Source organism: Fulmarus glacialis, unplaced genomic scaffold, assembly GCF_000690835.1.
Source record: "Fulmarus glacialis isolate BGI_N327 unplaced genomic scaffold, ASM69083v1 scaffold16286, whole genome shotgun sequence".
Taxonomy (NCBI): Eukaryota; Metazoa; Chordata; class Aves; order Procellariiformes; family Procellariidae; genus Fulmarus; species Fulmarus glacialis.
Window position 1 is genome coordinate 1 of NW_009217618.1, and position 26,747 is coordinate 26,747.

General features: G+C 37.0%; 1 protein-coding gene across 1 annotated transcript; it reads left to right on the forward strand.

Moving 5' to 3' along the window:
* Window positions 1–513: 513 nt before the first annotated feature.
* LOC104078203 (tetratricopeptide repeat protein 33-like) lies at window positions 514–26,117 on the forward strand (the record flags this gene model as incomplete). Its single annotated transcript, XM_009579745.1, has 2 exons — window positions 514–734; window positions 26,036–26,117. Coding segments are annotated over exons 1-2 (303 nt in total), but the record flags the coding sequence as incomplete, so codon positions are not given.
* Window positions 26,118–26,747: the final 630 nt, after the last annotated feature.

The following is a 26,747-nucleotide window of genomic DNA, read 5'->3' on the forward strand; positions in this document are numbered from 1 at the left end:
GAGATGCCCGTCCCGGTGGTGCCTCGCTGGCTGAGGAGCGGCCGTGCCGGGAAGCTTCCCCGCAGGCGTTTAGGGCTGTGCAGCGGGAGGTCTGCATGGCCGTGGCAGCTCGTAGCCGTCCGGGGCAGTGGCCGTGCCTGTGGTGCGTCGCTCAGCTGGGACCGAGCCGTTTCCTTTCTCCTTTTGCCTGGTTTCTGGTGTGTGGCTTCAACGCTGTAATGCTTTCCAGTGTGTCAGAGCTCTGGCTTTTTTTTGTTTTTTTTTTTTTTTTTTTTTTTTTTCTTCTCTCTTTCTTCTCCTCCTGCGAGAGAACATCTTCCAGCTGGGCTCAGAATTATAGCTGCCTGATTGACATCTCTGGTGAAGCCGATGGGCAGAATTTGTGTGGAGGAGTGGCAGCCTGTTACATATTATTGTTTTGGAATCGAGGTGGGCAAACTGTATTTTTTCTTCTATGTATTTAAAAGCTAAATTACCTAACTACTGAAAATACGTTTTTCTCTAGTTCTCCAAATGGCTTCTTTTGGGTGGAAGAGAAAGATTGGTGAGAAAGTCTCAAAAGCTACTTCTCAGCAATTTGAAGCAGAAGCTGCAGATGACAAGGATCTGGCCGATGATGATGATGCTAACTGGGTGCATGCAACTAAGAGAAGAAAGGAAATTCTCTTGGAAGACTGTGTGAAGAAAAGTAAACAGCTGAAGGATGAAGGTGCAAGTTTGGCTGAAAATAGGAGGTACTAATGTTATCTTACACTTTTTGTTTGACTGGATGAGTGCTAAATGGTATTTTAGTCCCTTCTCTAAACACTGGGTAATTTGCTAGCAGCTACATTCACGTTTTTCATATTTGAAAAACTGATCATTTCTTTCCTTCTGCCTTTACTGTCTGGGACTAAGTAAGTTGTTACCTTTGGTGGTGTTGGCAGCTGTGAAGTGAAGTCTATTCCGTCTCATTTTTGTATGTTCATATAACAAATGATAGAAGGAGGGAGATGAGAAACGGATTGGATCTGGAAGCTGAAAGGGTAGATAAGATACAGTGAGATAAGCCATACTGTCAGTAATGCTTTAGCTACTCTGGTAGCTTTCTCTCCTGTTAAGAGTAAGCTTATTTGCATGTGTACAGTGCCTAGGCAAATACTGCAGAGCAGCTAATGGACTGTTAATCTGTCTGATGCTTTTGGAAAGTCAGGTTTATGTAGCTGCTCTGAACATCTTCTGATAGCAGTACTGAGTCTTGAGACTTCAGCAATTTTGGAATGACACGGCAAAGGTGGTTCCATTGTCCTATTATGCTTCACGCAGAAAGAACCTTTGGAGTAGGGGAGGGTTAGAGGAGGGAAGGAGGGACTATAAATTACATATTAACTACGTAATTTGGCTAGGTCTTCTCTGGAGGGGTACAAAACAGTTCCGAGAATAGTCCCCTTACAATCTGCAGAATGCTTGACATCTAAATCTGTCTCCTGACTTTACTTATATGAGCATCTCTGCTTCATTCATTGTCTCAGACCAGATATAACATCATTTTCCTGGTAGAAACAATTCCATAATAAGTCAGTATGCGCTCCTGTTTTGGTAAACTTTTTGTGTTAGGAATTTCATCCTAAAAAAGGGTTCCCTGGGCAACATGGAGGAAAGAACAATGTAGAAGTTTAAAGCAGGCAAGTTTATATATGATAATAAACACACTGTGTGTGTGGTCTGGTCTGATTTTAAAAATAATAAATAAATAAATTTCTTTGAGAAAAGGCTTGTGTTCAAATATTTAAATACGGATTCCTCTTTTTGCTGTTCACTTGAATGGTGACATTGTTTGGGGGGCAGTGATTCACTTCTGTACATCCTTTTGTGTTGCTGAGTTGTGTAATTCCTGAATAAAATTTTGAAGCCTTTTAAAGGTGACTTTTAAATTTAAACCAGACTAAGCTAAATACTGCCATTGTACCAATATCTTTAATGCAGTAGCTGCGTAAGTTGGTTACATTAATATTAATAGCTGAAAACACAGAATACACAAATTAGGAGTCTATTAACATCTTTGTTTTTAACACTGGAAATAAATCATACAGTGGTTTAAGACAGGTAGGTCTATTCTGTCCTTTTCAGGATATAGAGATTGCGGTTTTAAGCTTGAGAAAACAGAAGTATTTCTAAATGTTTTCATTCCACATATGGTAATCACTAGTATTTACTGTATTGACGTATATTAAACAGAGATTGATTTTTATTTCTGTCTTATCTTCTGTTCTACCTTTGCCTTCCTTGTATTTTGCTTTGGATATTGTATATCTTTTTTCTGTGGATTTTGGTGTTCTTTTTTTGATTTTTTTGTTTTTGTGTATTATGTATGGTGCAATAAAACTCCTGAACAGCAGCAAATAATCTGTTGTATATGTGGTTTAGGACAGGGAGATACAGACTGCTGCATGTTTATTTTGAGCAGCAGGTGATTTTTGGTGCTTTTAATATCTTAAGTTGGTCTTTTTCTGTTATCTGTCAGTTAGAAAACAATACAAAAGCTTAACCCATCCGTAAGTAGCAACAAAAGGGTTTTTTGTTAATTTAGTGAGAACTACATCTCATCAGAAGTGCTTAGAGAGATACTGAGAAACACTGAATGGCTTATAACAAGTGTGAGAAACAAGTAACAAGAAATTAAAATGCAGCTTACCACACTCTTTTGTGTTAACACTCTTATATCTGAGGCTTAACAGAAGTTCTAACTTGAAATTATAGTTTCCATCAATTATTCTAGCACACTCTGTACAGTTTGGGCAATTATGGTAGTATGGTGCTGTCAGGGCACATAACTTTCAGACGGATCTTTCTCTTAAAAAAAAAAGATTTCACTTAGATTAGAGGCTAAACTCACAGTGGGAGGCTTTTGCTACTTAAACAGGTGGAATAGTTGACATACCGTTACAGGGAACTTGAGGAAGCAGATTGAAAAGAATGTTTATTCTCTCTGGTGGAAAGTGGTTGCTGTAATTGTGTTTCAGACTTACATGGTCTATTTCTTGAACATACATTTGTATAACATAAGCAGACTCATGTAAATAATTAAATACTTAATGTAGGTTGTTTCTTGAAATATCAAAGCATAATAACAGTTAAAGAAAGATTTGAGCTGGATTGTGTAGCATTTAGTTGAAAGGATGGTATCTCTTCCACTGAAGAAACTCAGAAGAAAAGCGAAGACTGAGCACTAGAGGGTAACTAAGGTGGTATCTTAGTTGGTGTTACTTGTGGAGTGGAGAGAAGAAGGGGATCCTGAAAGAAAACAGACTTGGGAAGAAGAAAGAGGCTAAATGAAGGAAAGAACGGAAAGTAATAAATTAAACTTCACTTCTTATGTAAAAGAGACTGAGGTAAAGTGCATGGCAAAATTAATATGATGAAAGATGAATTTTATAAGCGGATCCACTATTACTTAGCTAGAATAGTGATTACCACCTTTATGCTTGGTTAGTCCATTAGCTTATTTTTCTGGTAAGGGAAGGCTGTGATAGTGTTACACCCCCACTATGGTTTTGTTAGTCTCTGTGTATGCAGTAAGTCTGTTTCTGTGGATGAGTGAGATCTGATTGACTTGTGCTTGTAAAGTGAGTCTCAGTACTTCTTGGGGGGAAGGAATAATGAATGGGCTTCTTGGGGGTTGGAATTTGTACAGCCTGCTTTCTTTGCCCAGTGGCAAACCCAGGAGCGGCATGGGTGAATTCTTTTGGAGGTGGCAGCCCTCTATGGGTTTTCAGCTTTTGTGGGAGCTGCTTGAGGAGTATTTGTACCTGCTGTAATATGTGTGGATGAACTGTTAAGCTGAGACTGAGACACACACAGAAGAAAAATGGTGCTGAAGATAACAGTTTCTGATCCATATTTTACTCTTTTTGTGGGATGGGAAGAAAGATGGAGAGACTAACAGAAACAGGTGTTGAACTAAGTTGATTATCCCAGTGGGTCTGTTACTGTGGAAGACATGGCTTAGGAAATTCTGACCTAGAGACTTGATCAGTAGGCAGTTACGAAGATGACTTGTGAATGAGTGATCTCACTGTCAGAACAGAAAGGAAAGGCAGGTATGTGGAACAAGTGGCACATTTGTGTGCGCTTTTGTTGTGTGGAAAGGAGCAATTAAACAAACTTGTACAAACATATACACAGTCTTTTGGGAAACAGAATATTGTCTGTTGGTGGAAAGAATTGAGAATATTCCAGATGAGAAATTGTTTTTGCTTATATGAATGCTTATAATGCTCACATTTTATCCAACTTGAGACACCAGTATGGATGTGCCCACATACCCTGGAATTAAAAAAAAAAAAAAAAAAACAACAGCACAGAACAAAAAACCAAACAAAAAACCCCAAAACAACAACCATAATCTAGGTTAGATTTCTTGTGTTGATAGTTCTATACTGTTTTAAATCCAGCACAATCTGAAAGGATAAAAGTTCATGTGCTCAGCCTCAGTATTTTGAACACAGCAATTTGCAATTACAGTGTATGTTGTCTGGTAGGTGGGTAGACTTTGGCTGTGGACACAAGCTTAAGAACAGATTTAGGTGAGGTTAAACAATGAAGTATAATGTCCTCAAACAAATTGCATGTAGAGAGGTAACAGCAAGGAGAAGAAAAACTTCTGTCAGACTAGTATCTTCAATATAATTGAGTTGCATATTCATATAGATGGCTTTGCAATCCCCCTGTGCCGTTTTCAAACTACACACGTTTTTGTAGCTGGTCCAGTAGGTGGAGATAGAGTTCTTCTGAACGTACCCTGAAGATGCGCAAAAAATGCTCATCTAAATACTTCATTTTCTATTGCAAATAGACGCTATTGGGTTTAAATTCTTATTGATTTGCATTTAATTTTTCAATTTTGCTAAATAAAAGTTAATACTGCTCTCTTCTGATGATATTTATTTATTATTCCATATTGCACTAAAAAAATCTCTCTCTAAAGCTGGTACTGGTATGGGAAGGTCATGTTTTCAGCTGGAACACTCTTATGTTTTAGCTGAGCTTATAGAGATTCACCTATGTTAAATATTTGTTGTCACTTTGTCGCGTGATGTCACTTTGTCGCGTGATGTCACTTTGTCGCGTGATGTCACTTTGTCGCGTGATGTCACTTTGTCGCGTGATGTCACTTTGTCGCGTGATGTCACTTTGTCGCGTGAAATTAGGTTTTACTCTTTCTTTCCTTTAGCTTTTGCAGCAGCAAATTAAATAAGGACATGCCAAAGTGCTATGAGCAGACCAGATAATAGGTCAAATTTCATGAAACTGTTTACTTTTCTAGAGGAATTAATCTTTGAGAATTACTTAACTTAGTTTTTTGATCTGTTTTAAAAAAGAAATTGGAAGTGCTACTTATTCCGCATTTTAGCAGTTGAGACTTTTTTCCTCTGGTGCTAATATGCCAGCATCACTTCAACATGTGTAGTTTGTGATTCCGTAGCAATATGAGTTGTAATTGAGTTTGTCTTTCTCACTAGACATTGTAAGGTGTCAGTGTCAGGTGATAAGGCACACTCCTTTAAAAAGTGTGTTTGGTGTAGTGGTAAGTTAAGTGTTATCAAAAAAATAATATATTTGGCAGACAGAGCAGAAGAATAATACCTATTTAAATAAAGTTGGAAAGCCTTTCTGTCATGTTCTTACAACATTTGTATTTGTTCAATTTATCCGTGTCTTTCAGGTTTAGATTATGATAAGGACTTGATTACTAATGAGTTACGAAAATGCTAAAGTAATAAAATTGCTTTCAGGTTATCCTGATAATTCATTTTGATGCAACTAACGTGGCAAAGGGCAAAGATCATTGTGTCGAAATTGCCTTTCAATTTTCAGTCAATAAAACTGATGTTACTTATATAATATAGTGTTAATAAAGAGCTTTCCCAGGAGATCCAACAGCTATCTTCGGCGGAAACATTTCAGCAGTTTAATAGGCTGACTTATGGAGTAGCCTAGGAGAAGTGGGGTATTTTAGAAGAGGGGTCCAGGAGAGCTGGTTGCATTTTTTTCAAGTTATCTCCTTCAAGCTCAAGAACGGTTCATCCTGGTGAGGAGGAAGTCAAGAAAAGGTGATAGGAGTCCTGTGTGGATGTACATGGACCTCCTGACAAAGTCCAAACATGAAATGGAAATGTACAAGAGGTGGGAGCAGGGTTATGTGATCCAGGAACACCATAGAAACCCTGTCTGAGTATGCAGGAATGGGATTAGGAAAGCCAAAGCCCACCTGAAGTTGAATCTCGTGAGGGATGTGAAGGGCAACAATAAGAGCTTCTACAGGTGTATTGGCAGCAAAAGGAAGACTGGGAAAAATGTCGGTCCTCTGCTGAATGGGGTGAAGAATCTAGTGACAAAGGATGCAGAAGAGGCTGAGGTACTCAATGTCTTCTTTGCCTTGGACTTTATTGGTAAGACTTGCCTTCAGGAACCCCAGGCCCATGAGACCAGAGGGGAAGTCTGGAGCAAGGAAGACTTACCCTTGGTGGAGGAGGATCAGACTATGAAATGTTTAGACAAACCTGACATATACAAGTTCACGGGACCTGTAGGGGTGCATCTATGAGTGCTGAAGGAGCTGGTTCGTGTCATCGCAAAGACTCTTCGACTGCATTTGAAAGGTCATGACAACCGTGGGTGGTTCCTGAGGACTGCTAGAAAGCAAACGTCACTTCTTACCTTCATGAAGGGTAAGAAGGAGGATTCAGGGACTTACAGGCCCATCAACCTCAAATCCGTCCCTGGGAAGGAGATGGAGCAAATAATTCTGGAAACCATTTTGAAACACAGAAGTACAAGAAGGTTATTGGGAATAGCTGGCATCGATTAGCAAAGGGGAAATCATACTTGGCCAAGCTAATAGATAACAGATTGACCAGAGGATAACAGATTTCCATCCTTGTTGATACTCAGAATCCGACAGGACAATAATCTGAGCTGACCCTGCTTTGAGCAGGGTGTTTGGACTAGATGATCTCCAGAGTTTCATTCCAATCTTGGCCATTCTGTAATTATATCCCATTAAAACTATAGATGCATTTAGAAGACAGAAGGTAGTTCCTCAGACTTGAATTTGACTGTACGTATTGTTGGTATGGAACGTTTCTCAGTGGGTGGGAAACTTCTTTCTGTTTCTTTAATTTGTTTGTCATTGTGTTTCACTAGTCCATATATCTTTGATGGAATGCTTTGGGTACAGAGAGAGATGCAAAAAAATCAGCAGTCTTTGCTCCGCCTTTTTACCATCGCTGTCCGCTAACAGACCTTATTTAAAGCAAAGATGTATTTTAAAAGTTAGAAAATTAAAAGGGTTGATTCATTAGATAACCTGGGAGTCTACAAATTTAGCTTTTATTTCTGGCTCCTAGAATAAGTCTAAAATTCTGTTAGGCTGCTGATACATTGCATTGGGAATGTTGACTCTTCCATAAGAGTGATCTGAAAACCTTACAGAGTTGGATTTTGTAATTAAGTGTAGGGGAAATCACTGGAAAATGCTTATGATGAAATTAGGAGAATGTAGTAAGTACTCACTCCTACTATTCTTTGTAGGCTGAAAATAACTGTTCAGTATCAGTCCTGGATGTAATTTGCATGCCAGGTATAATTAGCTATTCCATATAGTGCTTACCTCTTTTAGAGCGAGTGACCAATACCAATGTTCTCCAAATAAAATGAAAATTTTTAATCTCGGTAATTATTAGCTTTGACTAGGTTGTGTGTTTTCTAAGGTCAATCATGCAAAAATGCAGAGAAAATAGGTAGGCTTATCACTGTAAGTAGAATTGTATAGTACAAATAGGGGCTAGATTAAAATGGTTATGCCTTCTAGTCAAAATACCTGATCACTTTTTAATGTTTTTCGGTGTTTACTGTCTATTGTGTGTATATATAAACTTCCTTGCTGTCAGCTTCCTTGAGAATGTCTTACACATGATACTAAAATGAGACTAAAGGGGTGTAAACTGTAACTTTTGAGTGCAGAACACATGAGCTGAAACGGAAAAGACTGACCAAGTATGGACTTCTTACCTCCATTTTTTGGGAAAAGCACATATTGCAGCTTCTCTTTTATTAGTCGGAATATATGGGTTTTTTTACAGGCCTCATAACTTTTCTACAGAATTAAAGAAAAAAAAAAAGGTGCAGAGAGTGTTTTACAGTGTTTAACACCCTCCTGTAAACTGCGATGTGAAGTAACACGTTAAAGTTTGTTTTTAAGTTAATTTTTATTGGTAGCTTTATTGTTTTTCCTCACTTACTGATAGAGTTGCTGCTTCCTGGTGATGCGTCTAGTTGTCTTCTCTCACTGAGGAGTAAGTTGCAGAATGTTTGTTTTAAGTAGTTCCTTTTGTTTAAATTGCAATTTATCTTTAATTTAGCTGTTTTCCTTTTGTTCCGGCAAACATTATTTTCCAATAACTGGTTATTATTTGGCAAAGCAGGAGTTCAGTTTTGAAATTGTTACTAATTTAGTGCAGATTTTTCTGAGTGTGTGTGCAAGAATTGTACATTATTTAAACTGTACACAGTTTGAATAATTTTGAGAGTATCTTTTTGTTAGAATTATTGTTACTTGAGGATACTGAATTGTGACATTGTCGTATCCGTCTGTATTTGAATGTGTGCATGTTTATGTAGGTGTGTTTTTGTTAATAGAAGCAGAAAGGAATATTCATGGAACAACTGTAGACTGTGGAAGCATACATTTATTTATATTTTCTTTAAGTAGAAAACACAATTTAATTGATGCCTATATATCATCCTATATAACTTTAGGCATTTAGTGGAGTAAGCCAAGATACGAATCTATATTTGTTCAAGGTTTCTTCACAATGTAGGGAGAGAGAGGTATTGACATAATTCAGCTCACTTAAGAGCTTAAATTGCAATTTGGAGGTTCCTGTTGCTCAGTTAACTGTATAGTTACATTATACATGTAGCAGGACCGTCTTGTGGTGCTTTTGCCTTCCTGAACAGGGTGGCCATGGACAACCTGTCTGGGAGGGTGCCGGCTGGCCACAGCCATACCAAGGACCACGCTGTAAAACTGAGAGTAAGGCAGCTCAGGTGCCAGTGCCTGGGAGCGTTCCCTGGCGCTGTGAGCGTGCTGGTGCAGATGCAGCCTGCCAGGCTGCAGGGTGACTGACTTTCTATAAATGCTGGAGGTTAGGTACCTAAACTTAGGTGGGATGAATCAGCCCTAACTGTTCGGAGATGAAGGATAATTTGTGTGTTATCTCTCTTTGGATTTAAGTTTAGAGGTTCTATTCCTTCTATGCATGGAATATAATTTGCAGAACTTCATAAGTGAAAAGCTGTTGTATTCACTGGACATGTGCTATGTAGTGTTTTTTTAAATGAACTCTTTGAAAATGTGTCTGTTTACTTAAAAAACTATTAGATTTAAATATGTAGAGTATGTTACTGGAATTGAAGAAGCATGAAAAAAATTGGTTCTTAAGTAAAAGTTTCATCAGTATATATTAATTTTTATGTGTATGTTAATATCTCTATATGGAGGAGTCATGCCTGACAATTACTTTCTTCTATCCTTTTAATGCATGTGAAGTTACTGGAAAATAATGAATACTTGCCTCTAATTTTTACATTTTGTTTAAAAAAAAAAAGGATTTTCTTTTTACTAATAAGTAGGGCAGGAATTGATAGTTTCTCAATTTTTACATTGCTACTGCTTCTGTTGCTTCTGTTTAATTCCTAGCACTTTTTTGAGACAACTTTGGTTTATGACCAAATAGAATATTTGCATCTAATCCCAGAATAACTCTGTAGTACTACTTAAAGACCTATAAGGAACTACATAACATAATGGACTGTAAATAAATAATACAAAATATAAATATTGTTACTACTATTTTTATTTTTCTTATTTATGACAATATTTTACATTTAATTTTTATCACTCATCATAGCTGTGCTTTAAAAATTAATTCAAAAAATATGTGAAAGCACATGTGCTGACATATTTCTAGCCTTGTAATTTATACACAAGTAGAGTTAATTACTCTTTTTACCTCTTTCAACTTTTTTCTTTTGACAGTGTGATTTTGTTTTGAATCTGATGTGTGTGTGCCATGCAGCCTTTGATGAGATATTTTTCCTCAGTAACGCTTACAACCTTTTGCTGCATATGAGGGATTGTAAGTGTGTACAGCAGAGTGCACCTGGTACATTTTCATTTCTTCAGAGTGTTGTGTTGGGATGAAGCACTCCACTGCAAGTTTCTCTGACAGTTGGCGTGCTTGTTTTCAGAGTTGATCTCTGAAACTGCCTTCATTCTTTTTCTCTTGCTGGATATTACTGTTACAAAGTGCCTGGGACAGGGACTATCTTTTAAAATAGTAGGCACAGTGGCAGAAAAACCAGCACTATTGCCATCCTTCAGAAACCAATTTCTGCTAGCAGGTCTGTACTGGTAGACGGCGGCTAGAGATTCATGTAAATACTTTAATGCAAAAGTTAAACCATCTAGAAAGTTAAAAAACATGTTTCTGACTTGAGCTAAGAGATTTTGCCCATAACATCAGTTAGGCATTCTAATAATGCAGCTCTTAAATGTAGAGAATTCTATTATTTATATACATAATATAATACAACTTAGCAAAATGTAGTAATTTACATTCATAATCTAAGCAGTTTTTACAGAGAAATACAACCTGGGGCCTTTTCCACATCCTTTGCTTGACAGACACTGGCAAGAGTTGCCCTACTGAAGTACTGCTGTCACAGTGTCCAGGATTCCTTATATTAATGACATTATATATTATGACTTGGATACTGTAAAATATGATCGTGTTTAATTTTTTTAAAGTTAGTTTTGTGGTTTTGTTTTGTTGTCTAGATCTACTGTTAAATACATCTAGTTGCTTTTACTTGAATAATAAAGCCTTTTCATTTAGAAATTATTTTTTCATAATATTATTTCTCTTCATAGGGGATGCTGCAGGGAAAAAAATAAAGCGGTTTCCTAATTTAATACCTTTGTCCAGTTGCTCTTAAACAAAGCCAAGTTATTGTTGCTTACACAGATAATACTTCCCTCCACTCCTTTTTTTTTTTTTAACTCCCTTTATGGTTCATGGAATTTAATTTTGAAACAGTAATTCAGTATCCCTTGCATGATCCTCATTGAACATGATGTGTACCTGTTTTTCATATCTTCTAAAATTAAAATGTACTGAATCATAATTGCCCATCAGCATCTGTTTCAGGAGTTTTCTAAAGAAGTAGGATATGGCAATGTGTTTTGTTACAAAGATCTTGGTTTCTATATGTATATCAACTTGTTTTCTAGTTCCCTAAATGGCGTCCTCCACATCTTATGGCATATCATGAAAGTATCGTTAAACTGGAAAGGATGCTTGGCAGTAAAGACTCAGAATAAAAACTCTTCAGGAACGATGTCTTGTTCAGTCAAGTCTTTTGAAGGGTTAGTTCAAATAACGGGTGGGGAAAATCAAGAGTGGTACATTCTCTTTTTTCTTCGTTGCCATATTTGATGTTATAAGACTGCTAATTGTTTAAGACTTGACTTCACAACATAATATACTACCACAAGAAAAATTACTTGGAGGGTCTTGTACACTAACATGTGGTGATCAAATTAATAAAAAATTAATTTATTGTGGATCTTGACTTTCTCTACTGCTTTTTGTCCTGTCCACTTATTTACATGGGAGTTAACTATTTAGTCATTTAGTAGACAATTGTTAAATTATATCAGGGCTGAGTTAATTGAAAGCAAGGGCTGGTATACATGCTACCTAGCTTTGGTTGTTTACAAGTCAAGTATCTAGTCAAAGGTTGCAGTTCCATCACTGGTTAAGCTGACTTCAGTCAGAGTCAATGTGACCCAATTCATCACTTAACCTCTCATTTCCACCCCTTTGCAATGGTCCCTTTTTTTTGTTTTACCCTGGGGGGGAGCCAACTCGGACTACTGGTTTGTCACTGGACTGGAGAAGAAGCCTAGCTGAAAAATAGCGTCTTTCTGGTTGCTGGCCCTGATCTGAAACACAGATGCTTTTGCCAAAATAGGCAGGAAAACGGGTATTAGAATAAGTGGCCAAACAGGAAGGGAAGTGGAGACAAGTTCTTTCATTTATGTGGTATTGTTGTCTAGTTGTTGCCTGTGTGTTATTGTTACTGTATTGCACTTACAAAAGTTGATGTTTGTGAATGTATTTTCACTTTGCAAGCCAGACATTTCAGTTTTTGCAGTTTTTAAATGTTCATCTCCTTCAGAATGAGTCTGATTCTTCTCTCACTTTATCACTGGACCTTGAACAAATTACTCTTACTTAGCTCATAAGGGACTGTGCTAATGTGTTATATGCAGAACAGTTGTTTTCTCTAATTTTAGCAGTACATAACTGAAGTACGCTTTTTGTACGGGGGGTAGGTGCAGAGAGAGTCGTAACACGACAGAATTGTTAACATACGTTGCCAAGTACTTTTGGTAAACTGTGTGACATATGAAATAGGAGATAGATGTTGTACATTATTCTTACTACAGTAATTTGGGTGACCAGTGCATCCATCCGAATCTCCAGAGAAGAATCATGGTATTTATAATATCATGCTCAATTTTCTAATATGTTTAAATGTTTAAATACCGTAAGTCAAAGGTGTTAGACAAAGGACTATACTTCTCTACCTCTGGATGGTGCCCTGCCCACTACACTAATACCATATAGTAACAGAGATAATATATCCCTCCCCTCTTTCTTACTTCCTGAAAAACAATCATAGACATTTTGTTTTCATGAGAACTGAAGTTTACTTTTTTGAAGCCCGTTCAAACAGATAATTTTTTACAGGCTGCCATTCTTAGTGTGTATTGGACACGTTTTCATGCTAGTCTCTGGAGTTTTACTGGCTCTAGCAGCCAAATGGCAGATCTTAAAAAAAATCATTTGTTTTGTCTTTGACCAGTCAGCTGGTGATAGAAATCTAATGTAGTAGACCGTGGTTTAAGCTTTTTGTCTTCTGCAGAAATTAAGAAATGACAGTTAAGACAAAATGCAGTTCATAGTTGTAGGGTTTTTTTTAAACTAGGTTCTTTGGATAAGAGATGTTGGTGATGAATAATGGCTTATATTCAGCTGGCTCCACAAGCCTATTTTACTGTTGTAAATGGAAGACACCTGTTAAATAGCATAAACTTACTGAAAGGAGTTCTGCAGCCTAGGCTTCTCTGTAGGAAGTTGTATTTGTCTGGAAGCTTTAATAAAAGCTTTTCTCTTCCTGGCAATTGGCTCTTGTGATGATGATAAATTCGCCCTCAGTGGATTTGGATGTTGACATAGATGTTTTTAATTATCTTTAATCTAGTCTGTCAGTGAAACTCTTCTGTTTGTCAGAAGGTTAACTTTCCCTGGTATTGCTCACACATAACTTATTTTCGTGGACATATTATTTGAAGTATTGCATGTTCTAAAATAGAATTGTAGTTCAGTGAAGTGTTTCAACTTTCAGTCTTCAAAGAGCATTTCTGATCTGAATTTGATTAATGTTTACTGAGACTTCAAAAAGGACTTAAATAGGGACTTAGTAAAGAAAAGGTTTGTATAAAGCATTCTGAGGGGTAGGATCACATGTTGAGATTGAAATAATTTTCCAATATAGAAAATAAGTTTGTTTTCAGTCAGCCCTTGCTAGACCATTTTTCTGTGTCTGCCAAATTGAAAAATCTGTTTGTAGAGCTCTCAGTATGAAGGTGGTAGGAAGCTATTTACTAAAGATGCCATTTTTTTTATAATGCATTCAGTTTCATAACTGTCACAACATTTGTTGTGTTTAGTAAAGTAAGGACTGTGAACTTCTCCAACATCCAAACATATACTTGAGATGCTAAAGTTTAGCTATCATGTGAAACCATTACAATATGGCGGTGTCATTGCTGCCTAAATAAAGCTTTCTTCTTTGTGTTCCTGTAGCCAAATGGAGAATTACACTGGGGAGCTATTTGGTGTGTTAAAAAACCCTAATGTTTGGACAGGTTATAACCTGGATTAGACTGTTGACTTGGTTTAAGAAGCAAAAGTTTTTTATACTGGTGCAATGCAGGGGCAAGAAAGTAGACTGAGAGGAGGGGAGTGCAGAATGACTTTTGAAAACTCACTTAGAAGGACTCTACAACTTTATATTATGACATTTGTATTTGCCTTTCAAAAATGTGGCAGAATTCCAATACTTCTGTATTGTGGGCGGAATTGAATGAACGAGGTTTCAGAAATTATTTATTTCAGCAGCTGGTTTCTTCTGTGGGATTCAGAGTAAGAAAGGAATTCCAAGCAATACTGGAAAAAATTTTAGAAGTGTTGTTGACATACAGAGTGGAAGACATGAATAATAAAATTAGAATTATAAATATTAAAATTCCCTAATTAATTTACAGAATAAATTGCTGTCATAAAACCTAAGGAAGTTTTATGTAAATTACTGATATAAACAACTTTACATGGAGCATTGCGTAAGTATGGGAGGAATCTTTAACCTAGCTTTTTTTCCTGGCTAATTTGTAGTTAATTTATAGTTTTTGAATATATTTTAACTGATTGTGAGGGTGCCCAAGTTATTTAGTTTTGATCATCACATTCTGATAATAAATTGAGATTGAGAGAGAGAAATTTTAAATATTGAACAAAACTGGAGAAAACCCACCAAGGTGCGTATATTCTGCAGTCTGAAGAAAATTCATTGACGGTCCTAGAGTTTGTGGGTAGTAGCTTTCATTAAATCCAGGAAAAGGATTTGTAGAGAGATAATACGGCTTTTGCAAGTCAGACTTAAGTATGTTTATCTAATCAGTGGGATCAACTTAGTGTTTAAAGAGAGAAGGTAGTAAGGAATATATGTGAAAGGGCATATTTTTATAATTAATTGAGGCATGGGTCCTTTCTCCAGATGCAACACTGAAGCTATCAAGCTTTGATTTTTTTTTCCTTTTTTTTTTTCTCCAGAAGAAGGGATCTGCCAGTTCACAGATGCATTACAGTAATGTGCATTATTGCAACAAACTAGTGTCTGTTGTCCTGTTTACTTTTCTGAAAGTCTGTTGTAAATCTATGGGTAGTTTAATGGAAAGGGAGTCCTTCCAGAACTCAAAATATTCTTTGTAGATGTTCTTTGGTAGGTAGAGCATAGGATTTGAATCATAAAATAAGAGGAAGAGGAAGAATTCATTTTAGAAGTTAGGGTTCAGAAGAGTAGGATACTGTGGATTAAACGGCTTAAGTATTCCTATCCAGTAATTAATGTAGATAAAACCATCTGAAATATTAATTTTCTGTTGAATCTTTAATGTTTTATTTTACATCTCATGCTGTGTTATGCGAAAAATTGAAGGAGGTAGTTCAAACAGTTCTTGCTGTTACTCTCTTTCAATAGGCAGTATTATGTGTATGCAAAATCACACTGCCAACAAAAATCATCAGTCTGAATCTATCGGTTCTTGTAAGGTAGCTTATCAGTAGAAACATAACAGCATTGTAAGTGACTGACTAGCTCTGTCATGGAAATTGGAGCACAAACTTGAGCTTGCCTCATCTGTCCCTTTACAGAACGTTTTTGCCTGGTGACACTGAGGCTCACCACTCCTTGTCTCTGCAGTGCCGGTAGTGAGAGTTCCCACTCTTCTTGCCACTTTTATGTGTATGATTTGCATGTTAGTCATCTTGGGATTTAGAAGTGTCTGATACATTCCTTTAGTTCTGGATGGTGACATCCAGTCTCTATACAATCTGTATATGCATATATTATGTCCTTGTAGGTAGATCATACTGTTTATTACACATCTATATTTCACTTATTTCAGAAGAGTTGATGGTTTTTGCTGACTAGTATTTGCATTGGTACTTTATAGTAGTTTTACATCGATACTTTCTAATCATTTCAGCTGTGTGGGGAGGTTTATAGGGTACCTGCCTACTCAATTTATTGGTACTTTCATGAAAAATAAATTAAAATTTCCCTTTAAGTCTCAAAATGCCATAGAGAATGACATGTTTGCTTCTCTCTATTTTTGTATAACTTCTGTCATTGTTACTCTGTGATGTTGACATCAGCAAACATTGTAAAGAGGCCAGAAGTAATAGAAGGAAAGAAAATGAAGGGGAATCACATTATTTAGTGCAGATAGCAAGAACATGTCAACTAGATGAAATGGAACTGCTCAGAATAGAATGTGAGCTGACTATTGCTTTTTGTGTATGATCTCTCCCAAAATGTTTTGCCCTGTTAATACCCTACCCTTGAGCATCATATTTCGGCAATAAGTCATTTCGAGCTAGATGGAGAAGTACTGGTATCTAAATCCCAGAAACTTTTTTTGGTGCTTTTTTTGGTGCTGTTGACAGCTTTTGACTTTTTGCCCTAGTTTCTATGACTGATTTCTGAGAACCAGTAGGATCATAACAGGAGGTAAGAGAGACAGAGCTGTCAGCTATCTGTGGACAAATAATTAAAAGGTTAAAAGGATTAAATTGCTACTCAACTAAGAAGAAAACAGATGGTACCCATCATTCTAGCTTTACCACTGTGTTTCTAAAGTACAGATAGAACAAAGATATTTGTTCTATCTGAACGAATAATTCTCAAGACCAGAATGTGACCTCAAAATTGCTTCAAATGCAGCATAACAGTTTTTCTTCTACATTTCTCTTCCTGCTGCTTTCAGAGGAACTACTGTTGAAACTATCTTGAGGAACTAAAGCTTTGTATTTAAAACTTCATTTCAGCAGTAAAAATATATTACTTCTCTGTGGATACTTAAACTATTATTATAATTATTGCAATATCTGATACTTGATTTATATTAATTTGCATCTTTTGTTTAGGATACTAAAATAGTGAATTGATTTTACTGAAACGATAAAAGCTTGTAAGGTTACTGTCATCTGCTCTTACTGCTTAAATAATGAAATGGCAGGTTTAGGAGTAATAAAACTTGTATTCCTGTTCTTGATTTGAATTTCGATGTGTAAACTTCAGTTCTCCTCCTATTTGTCACAGTTTATTTTGGCTTCCTACAGAGCTCTCACCCATAAAATGGCAGTCAATACCCGATTTTAATTATGTTATGTTAAATTACAAGGCTGGGATTTAACAAAGTACTCCATGTGTTTATACATGATTGCAAAGCAGCTTCTATACCCTGTACAGTATTGCTTAGGTGTTTTCTTTTTTACCAGTTGCTGTCTTATCTGACACTAATATTGAACATGAAAGCATTTGGAAATGGAATTTTTTTTTTTCAGCTATATGTATATACTTCATATTCTTTTTAATGCTCTTAAATGAACACCATAGTTGTATGACATACTAAATGTTCTCTTGTGTGAGAGTATTTCTCAGTGGTGTGGAAGGTCTTGACAATTTCTGTTCTTAAGCACTCTAATATGACTTACAGTATATGTGAATATAACCATTATTTCCTCTGTATCAACTACTCTGTTGTTAACTCTGCCTTTTTAAATAGAAAAATGATTGTTTTACTATGTATTTAAGACGAACAGGTGTGTTATGTAACTTTCAACTGTAGATACTGGAGAAACACTGGTAGAAGGTTTGCCTGTCTGTAAAGAAGTTCTCAAATATTATGCACTGTCTGGTGAATTAAGATCTTTCTTCGTGTATTTTTACACACCTCTTTATGTTTTGTTTTGTAATTACTGGACAGTTTCATGTTAATAGAAGACAGGTAGAAATAGCTTATTTCTTTTGAATCCTCCTTAAGGACAAACATTTATCCACACTGTAGTTTTTAACTTTTACATGGTAAAAATCTAAATATTTCTCACTGCAGTTTATCTGTTAATATTTCTTTAGTTAATCAGGTATGCAGTCAGAGACAGTAGGGTCTTGTGGTTTTCATGACAAAACTAAAACAGCAAAACCACCACTTAATTGAAGGAAGCATAATGAATTCTTCCAATTCTGTTCCTCCACTCTGATTAAAATCCTGGTGTCTAAGTTAACAGCTTGTAGAGAGAACTCGTGCTATTAACCATTCTCTCTTAAAAGTTACACAACAAAGTTCTCAATACTACCACAGATAATTAAAATTAGCCTGAACTCCTCAAATAAAATTACAGTTATTTTGACTCTTATGAGTGTTTTTGTAGGATCATTTGCAAAGATAAGCAGTGATAGCAGTGTATTTCTCTGAGCTTCTGACAGTCTTCATGATGTAATCTTATTGCAGGTAAGTAAATTCCTCTGTGTTATATCATATAAGTTTTATATCAAGTCCATATTTTCAGGGAAAAAATATGAAGTAGCAGTGCCAGGTCCAGGGAGATTCTGCAGCAAGGCCAGAAACAAAACTATAGAGCACCCACTTTCTAGAATTTTGCATATGATTGGCATGTTTAACCAAGGTTTTGTTTAGTAGCTTGCAACTTGTTTGGGTTTTTCCTGGATATGAAGATTTTTTTAAAAGAAAAATATGTGCTTTGGTCTTGCTTCAACCAGTGCTTGTCAGTCAGCTGTATAATTCTATATTAGTCAGAGCTGAAGTAATTATTTCATGTTTGAAGAGTAAACACAAGCATATGCACATACACACTTTCCAACGGCCTCCTTGAGGACAAAGCCCTGAAATCGTGCACACTGATAGCACCAGTGTACAAGGCACAGGAACGAAAGTGGTCGTTCAGTTAGCAGCAAAAGAATTCATTAGCAGCTGGAGATGTTGTATTTGTGTTGCAAATTTTCTTGTCTCCTTACAGATAAGTGCAGAATCTGAGTGGGGTGGACCATGAATCAGTGACTCACCAGATTGTAAAGAAGGGTATAAAATAAGTCAGAGGCAGCAGGGCCCTCAGCTCACAATTCAATATAAAATGTATTTGTGAAAGTCATCTTATGGCAGACTGTCAAGTGTACGCACTGTTCACTCCCCAGTTATCTAATACTCTGTTGCATTAACTCCTCTGTCATTTGTTGTTAAAATTATTTACTGCAGTATATCCCATTCCTGGGTCTCAATAAAATAATTGTGAAGGCAGCTAAATACCACGCAGCTGCTCGTTCACTCCCCCCAGTGGAATGGGGAGAGAATCGGAAGGGTAAGAGTGAGAAAAACTCATGGGTTCAGATAAAGACAGTTTAATACAACAGAAAAGGGAAAATGATAATGATAGAATATACAAAATGAGTGATGCACAATGCAGTTGCTCACCACCCATGCTGACCAATAACCAAGTAGCGATCGGTACTTCCTGGAACGTGCCTACCATTCATATACTGAGCATGATGTCACATGGTATGGAATACCACGTTGGCCAGCTGGGCTAGCTGTCCTGGCTGTGCTCCCTCCCAACACTTGTTTTGTTTTGGGTTTGTTTTTTTTTCCTTGAGCTGAATGTCCTTGACTAGCAGGGAACTTAGCAATAACAGAAAACATGAGTGTATTATCAACATTCTTCTCATACTAAATCCAAAACACAGCACTAGGAAGAAATTTAACTCTATCCCAGCCGAAACCAGGACAATATTGTATGTGAGGAAACTAAATCCCACATGAGAGAGGATGTCGCTGTCAAAGGCAGTACCAGAATCCTGATTTTGTGGCTTTCGCTTCGAGATCATCTTTCTCCAGTGTAGGATTTCATACCTTTTCTTTGACAAAGGTAGTTTCAAAACTGTATTTGCCTAATAGATGCAATGATAAAAAGTGTCCATATTTACATGTGTGGCTGAAATAAAAATTAGTTGAAAACTTGATCTTGTAGTTTAGCATGATGATAGATGGTAATTGCTTTTGGTGTGTGATGAAATGGTGTTTCCCATCTGATCCTCTGTGGAAGTTCTGAAGTGAGATAAGTCTCTCCGAAATATTTGTGTAGCTACTTAATTTTGTGGTATATTCAACTAACTTACTTGTAACAGAACTTTGTATTTGCTGTGTAGGAAAAGATTCTGCTGTACAAATCCAACTTATTTTCACTATATGCATTACTAGTGTCCAGGTGTCAATGGACGGGTCTGATATTGATGGGTCTAATATGTGCAAGAATAGTAACTCTGATGAATACTTATGCTTTGAAATTATGTTCATTAGCTATGTGCATGCTGTTTTACCGCATGTTAAATTCAGTATAGTTTACCTACGCAAAGGGCAGTTACAGTGAGTCTGTGTTTATCTCTCCTTTACTGTGGGGCAAGAACACGTATATGGTCAGGTGCCACTGAAGGATTGTCCTGCACCTCTTTACCTGTGGTCATTAGTGTGGCCATACCTGAATCAGCCTGTTAAATTAAAATGTTTTATTGGAAGTTTTAGTAGATAGTAAAGCACTGGGTTTTAACTGTCTCACTCCATAATCAGAAGTAATGTATGACACTTTATTTACCACAAAATAGCTATGCTTTTGAGCTGCAGTAATGATGATTCATCAATAGTGTCAGAATTGTCTGCAATTAAGAAAAAATTGTAGAGTTGCTAAGACTTCAGAAGAACATTTACTGTTGTACTTCATGTGTTTAAAAACCTACCAATGTTGTGAAGGTTACCCGTGAGGTTATACGTGCTGTATGGCACTAACTATGGACAAGGATTTTCTGTGCGCACTTAAGCAAACAATTTCCTTTCACCAATTCTGCACACTGTTCTTCTCTAGATGCTTCTAAAAAGTGCCATACACCTCCCTCCCCACTCCCAGCAGAGGAGGTGTTTTACTATAAAAACCTAGCTGGGTTGCAGGACTCTGAAGCTATTAAACACGAAAAAGCCATGTACGTTCATTCTCCTTTATTCTTTTTGGTTTCCTCCTTCACCTGTTCTTTGAATCTTTTCTCCCACAGTCCAGCCCTGCATCATCTCCCAGCTTAAAAAGGGAAGTCTGTTCCTGTAATCAACTTCTGCTTTGTTTTTCTTTTCTCTTTCCTTTTTATGTACTCTGTGTAATTACTGACTAGTCGTCTTTTTCTCTAGCTTTCTCCACCAAAGTCTGAATTTGACCCTACACTAGATTAAAATTGTTCTAGCTGGTGTTTCTGGTGGCACAGGCCATTCACTTCATCCTCTATGATATGACACGAGTATTTGACAATTAGCCATACTCTTTTTAAAATGCTGTTTTCCTCTTCCCTTCCTTAGCTCTGGCTAACCATGTTTTTACTTACCCTCCTGTCACATCAGATTGTAGGAGTGTCCCTCCAAGTCTCTCAGAATTCCCAGGAGTTACATTTCCTCATCCCTTCTCCTGACACTGTACTCCTGTGATCTGCCTCTCTCCTGCAGGCCTGTGTCATTTTGTCTGAATTTGATACCATCTTATCTCTTCAGCATATCCTCAGATATTTCCACTGTCACCCTGAGCCTGCCCTCGGTCAATCTCTTTCTGAAGCTGTGGCAAGCCTGTTGGAGTAAAGCTCCAGGACTCTAGATCCTGCATGATCTGCAGTGATGGTTTTTAGCATTTTATATATATATGTGTGTATATATATACATATCTATGATTCAAAAACTTGAACAGGGTTTGGTATTTTTTTTACCCAGAAGCCTCAAATTAAATATTTTTTATGGAAAAATGAATTTGTTTAAGAGAACTTGTTTTCCCAGAAATGGTGGTGAAAAAGTGAAGTGTAAGCATGAGATGTTTGTTTCAAAAGTTCAGCAAGCTATAGTAAAATGTGCCAAGTCTGTATAGCTCCCAGATGGTCAATAGCATGTCTGAAGAGAGCAGTTTTAGTGCTTTAGGGGAGCTATGGAATTTCATATGCTGTTAAATAAAAATTAGCAAGATCCATCAAATCTTCTACACTGAAGCCATCCCAGATTTATCCAGTTCTCAACAATTTATTCTTTTTTATGGCATTGCAATAAAGAAGAGAAGATGATAATTAAGTTCTGGTTATAATTGTATAATTTTTTGTAGTGAGGTGTACTATTTTACTGAAATCACTGTGGGTAGGTAAAATTAGGTATACTGTATCTCTATACTTACATAAATAGTAAATCAATACTTCAAAATATGATAGTCTTTTCCTAAAAATGCTTTGTATTACTGGAGTTTACATGCTTAGTTACAATGTATATATAGATTAGGGTTTTACTTTTGCTGGAAATATTAATTTGATACTCTGTAAAATCAAGATAATGCCCATTATCAATATTCTGTGACTTCTTTACTGCTACATTAGGTAAGTTTTTATAGTAATCCCAGATTCTAAAAATTAATGGGTCTATTTGTTGTAAGATTATATTTTGCTTAAAATTTAGCCAAGAGATAATCATATTTCATCTTAAATCATGTATCAGTGAGGTTGCTGATGTCTTAGTATCAAGTAATCCTAAGGAACCCTAGGAGATTTTCTACTCCAACTCCTGCTCAAAGCAAGGTCAACTAGAGCAAGTTGCTCAGGACATTGTCCAGTTGGGTTTTGGGTATCTCCAGCAATGGATATATGTTTAAACAGAATTTCCTGTGCTTCAGTTTATGCCTATTGCTTCTTGTCTTGTCACTGGGCATGACTGAGAATAGTCTGGTTCCGTCCTCCTTACTCCCTGTCCCCCTTCCAAATCGGGTATTTTTACACTGTGATAAGATCCCCCTCGAGTCTTCCTTTCTCCAGGCTGCATAGTCCCATCTCGCTCAGCCTCTCCTTATATGACAGATGCTCAAAGCCATTAATCTTCTTTGTGGCCCATTGCTGGACTCACTCCAGTATGTCCATGTCTCTGTCATACTGGACAGCCCAGAACTGGATCCAGCTCTCCAGAAGTGGTCTCACCAGAGCTGAGGTAGATCACCTTTCTGTCTGCTGGTGATGCTACGGCAGCCTAGGATGCTGTTCAGCTTCTTTGCCGGAAGGGCGCGTTGCTGGCTCGTACTCAACTTCTTGTCTCCCAGACCCCCAGGTCTTTAATCTGCAAAGTGGCTTTCCAGTCAGTAGGCCCCCAGCCAACTGTTGCTTGGGATTAATCTCCACTTTAATGATTGCCAGAGGTTTCTGAAGAAGGTTTATAGCATCACCAGTGGATGGGTCTGCAATTTTTGAGTCTCATTCTTGTTTCTGAGGTGTTTTTTTTTTTTAATACAAGTTATTTTAATTTTTGAAGTGCTAGGTTTCATATCCCTTTTTCTGAAGGGCTGTAAGATTCAAATGCATGTTACTGTGCATCAACTGTGCCATAGGATGTGTTCTGAACACGAGTGCTCTCTTTCCATATCAGGCATATAGGAGGAAGTTCAGGTAGACCTCAGTGGAACAGCATTAAGCTAAAATTTGTTACTTGACTTTTGCCAGCTATGTGTTAGTTTTTGCAGCTCAGGTGATGCATATGTGCTTGTTACTGGCTAGTCACTCAACTGTGTGTGAGCTTATTTACTTGTTAAGAAATGGGAATAGCAAATGGAATGCTCATTAAGTTTCTGTTAATTAAACCCAAAGCAGATACCATATTTATTTTCCTTTTCAAAATTACTTCTCCCTCCTTATAATGATAAAGGTCCTGTACAGTTCAGCTTAAAAAGATACTTAGAGATAGTAAAATGAAATATTTTTTAATCATTGATTTTACGACACTACCCCTATGTTAGCTCGCTTCTTACTTCAGCCAAGGTTTATGGTTTTCATAAAACATTTACTGGAACACTGACTTTACAACTGTATCTTACATCCCCAGGTTACTTTTTCAGATATTTAATACAGTATATAATCTTTTCCTTCAAAAGAATGAGGTAGAAAATTCTTCGATTAAAAGACTGTCTTTATAGAAAGGAATTTTTTTCTAAGTTTGCATTATTACAGCAAGCAACATGGCTCAGTTTCTTTTAATAAGAAGAGTATCCTTAGTTTTTCCTGGAACAACAATGGAAACATCTTTTTTCCTGAGAATTTGTAAAAGAATAGAACAGTCATGTTTTATCAGACTTTCTTTTTAAGACGTATATGCACTGCAAAGATTGATCTTTCACAGCGGCATGGATATGTCCACACTGTAAACTGGTACTCAGCAATCAGTCTTTTGAGCAGGTGGTTTGGTATTTACCTGCGGACAAATCTTCTTTCTTCAAGCCCTTTTCTGTTGTGTTCTCAGTCCTCAGAAGCGATTCCGGCATTCTGTCGTCACTTCTCTTGGATCATGCTTTCTGAGGCTCACAGGTGGAGTTGAGTAACTTAGTGTTCATACACAGAACACATATAGCACAGCATTTCTGTGAATGGACAACCTCTTTTCCCGTGCCCATCTTTATTCTGTTGGCAGACTGTTGACAAATTGGCAGCAAACGCCAAAGGATTTGGGGGAATATTTGGTACTCCCTTCAGAGGTAACATGTTCTTGCTATGCATTTTTATCCCGTTCAGATTGACACTTTGAGCAGTGATGTCCCCTCCACAGAAGTAAAAATGGAGATTCTTGAAATGCAACTTTTATCTTACATCTTTCTATTTCCAGAATGCCAGTGTTGTTCCTTCTTTTCTGGTTACTGATGTCGTTACTGTGTTTGCTCCGTTTTCCAAAATCCTCTGTTTTTAAACTTTTTTGCTACACTCACAATATTGCACCTCACTGCATGGCCAGGACACCACCTAACTGAGCTGAGGACTTCCCTTACTCATGTTGGATTTTATTGTGCTATGTCTGTGCTAGGTCTTGAACAAAACTATAATCTTCTAGTCAAAAAGTAGTTCTTGCTGACTAAATGACAGCTTAAGGCTTCTACTGACATATGTAGAAAATGTGGTGGTTTCCTTTAGTGTGAACACCTGCCCATGGGGAATGAACTGACATGACAAATGCAGGTCTGGTGGCTAAACTTTGAGGAAATGTGAAAATTTATTGGAACATCCTTTGATGTTTGAGTGCTAAACATACTTATCAGTGTCTTTTACAAACTAATAATACCTGAATCATAATGAGAGTTTGACCTCAGTTGCATTGCTTTTCCAATCTTTTCTATTGCCAGTTGGTTCAGAACCTTCTGAAGTCTTCATGTGACTGCTTTGGAAAACCTGGAGGCGTAATACAAGCTGGAGGACTGAAAAATGGGGAAGGGAAAGAAAATGGGGAGTAGGGGAAGATAAAAACTGTTTCCATACGAAGTGCGTGTGAAAACTACTTTAGTTTTATCTGTACGATATTAAAATTGCAGTACGTGTATCTGTTTTATCTATACTGGATTAAAATTGCAGTGCGTGTTTCTGTGGAACTTCCTATGCAGTTCCGTAACAGAGGTGGATTTTGAAACAGATTCAGAGAACTTGTGGCACCCCACAGACTCGTTAATCTGAGGCCACCTGTAGGGCTGAAAGACTGCACCCCTGTAACTGTGTCTTACTATGTTGTTACAGTTCTTCAATATGATTCAAAACCCTAGTATGCGTTTGTCCAAGTTTTACCTCTTTGTTCAAGACAAAGACCTACTTTTTATTGGGTTTGGTCAACTCTTCTTGGTTTTCTTCAGTTATCTAGGGAAGGGCAACATATTATGAAGCTACTGTATACCTTCCAAAAGAGTGATTTCAGTATAGCTGTTTACTTTCAACTTCCTTCTTATATTTATATACCGAAGTTACTCGGATGTCTTTAGTACCTTACAGTACAGAAATGCAGGAGGGCAACTCCTGTGTTTCAGCCTTTTTTTCAGCTGAAAAGAAATTTTAAATGATGACTGTAGCAAGGCATGTTGGGTTAAGATTGTATTTTTTTATGCCTGACTAAGGATGATTTTGACAATGAGGACTCAGTTCAAGATTTCTAGTTTTAAGTCATTGCTTTGCCATAGGTTTCCTATATTGACTTGTAAATTCCCTTGAGGCCAGTTGTATAGTAGTACTTAGCATCCAGCATCCATTTGGATAGAAGAACAAATAGCCAGTTCCTGAAAACAGTTCAGCATGTCTTGTAGGGAAGTGGTTAGAAAAATCATTAATACTAATGAGATGCAATGGCACTTTATTTAGGACAATGTCAGGATATAAACAGAAATATCTAATATCTTTAAATACGGTGAGACTGTAATACTTGTTTTAACTACAGGTACCGAGAGGCTATTCACAAGTGGGATGAAGCACTTCAGTTAACTCCAGAGGATGCTACGCTTTATGAGATGAAATCGCAGGTAAAGCATGACAATTATTTATCAGTTTAGAAATTAAAAGATGTGCTCGTGAACAGATACTGTGCAATGCTGTGTAGTTGTTTTGTGCATAAGCTACGGCACAACTTAGGTTTTTCATTTTTCCCAACACAACAGGGTATCTTTTAAGAGGAATTAAAATAATGCTGTTATCCTGGTCAATCACAATAAATATCATCTTTGTTAGGACATGAATTAGGATATTGCAATGAGGAAAAAGCAATTGACATATTTAAAAATTGTATTGTGAGGAGCAGGGAGAGCCTTACTGTAGTAGATTAGCAAATTTTACCATTAAGAATCTGTCTGCCCTTTCTAAAGAGTTGGCTTAGTACTATCAACATTAAACAGGGATACTGTATGCAAAAGATGTCCTCCAGTCTGTTTTCATGTTAAGTATTACATAGATAAATTAGTCTTGGAAAAGAGCATTAAACAGAGTATACTTATGATGTCAATTCAAAGGCTTGCAGCCATCAACGCCTCACTAAAGTTATATCAGCTTGTAATTTCAGTGTATCTTTGTGTGGCTTGGATGGTAAAAGTGCCAGGATCCATTATTTTGATCGGATTGGGAAGGTTTTGTCTCCAGCTGTACTCAAAGGTACAAAA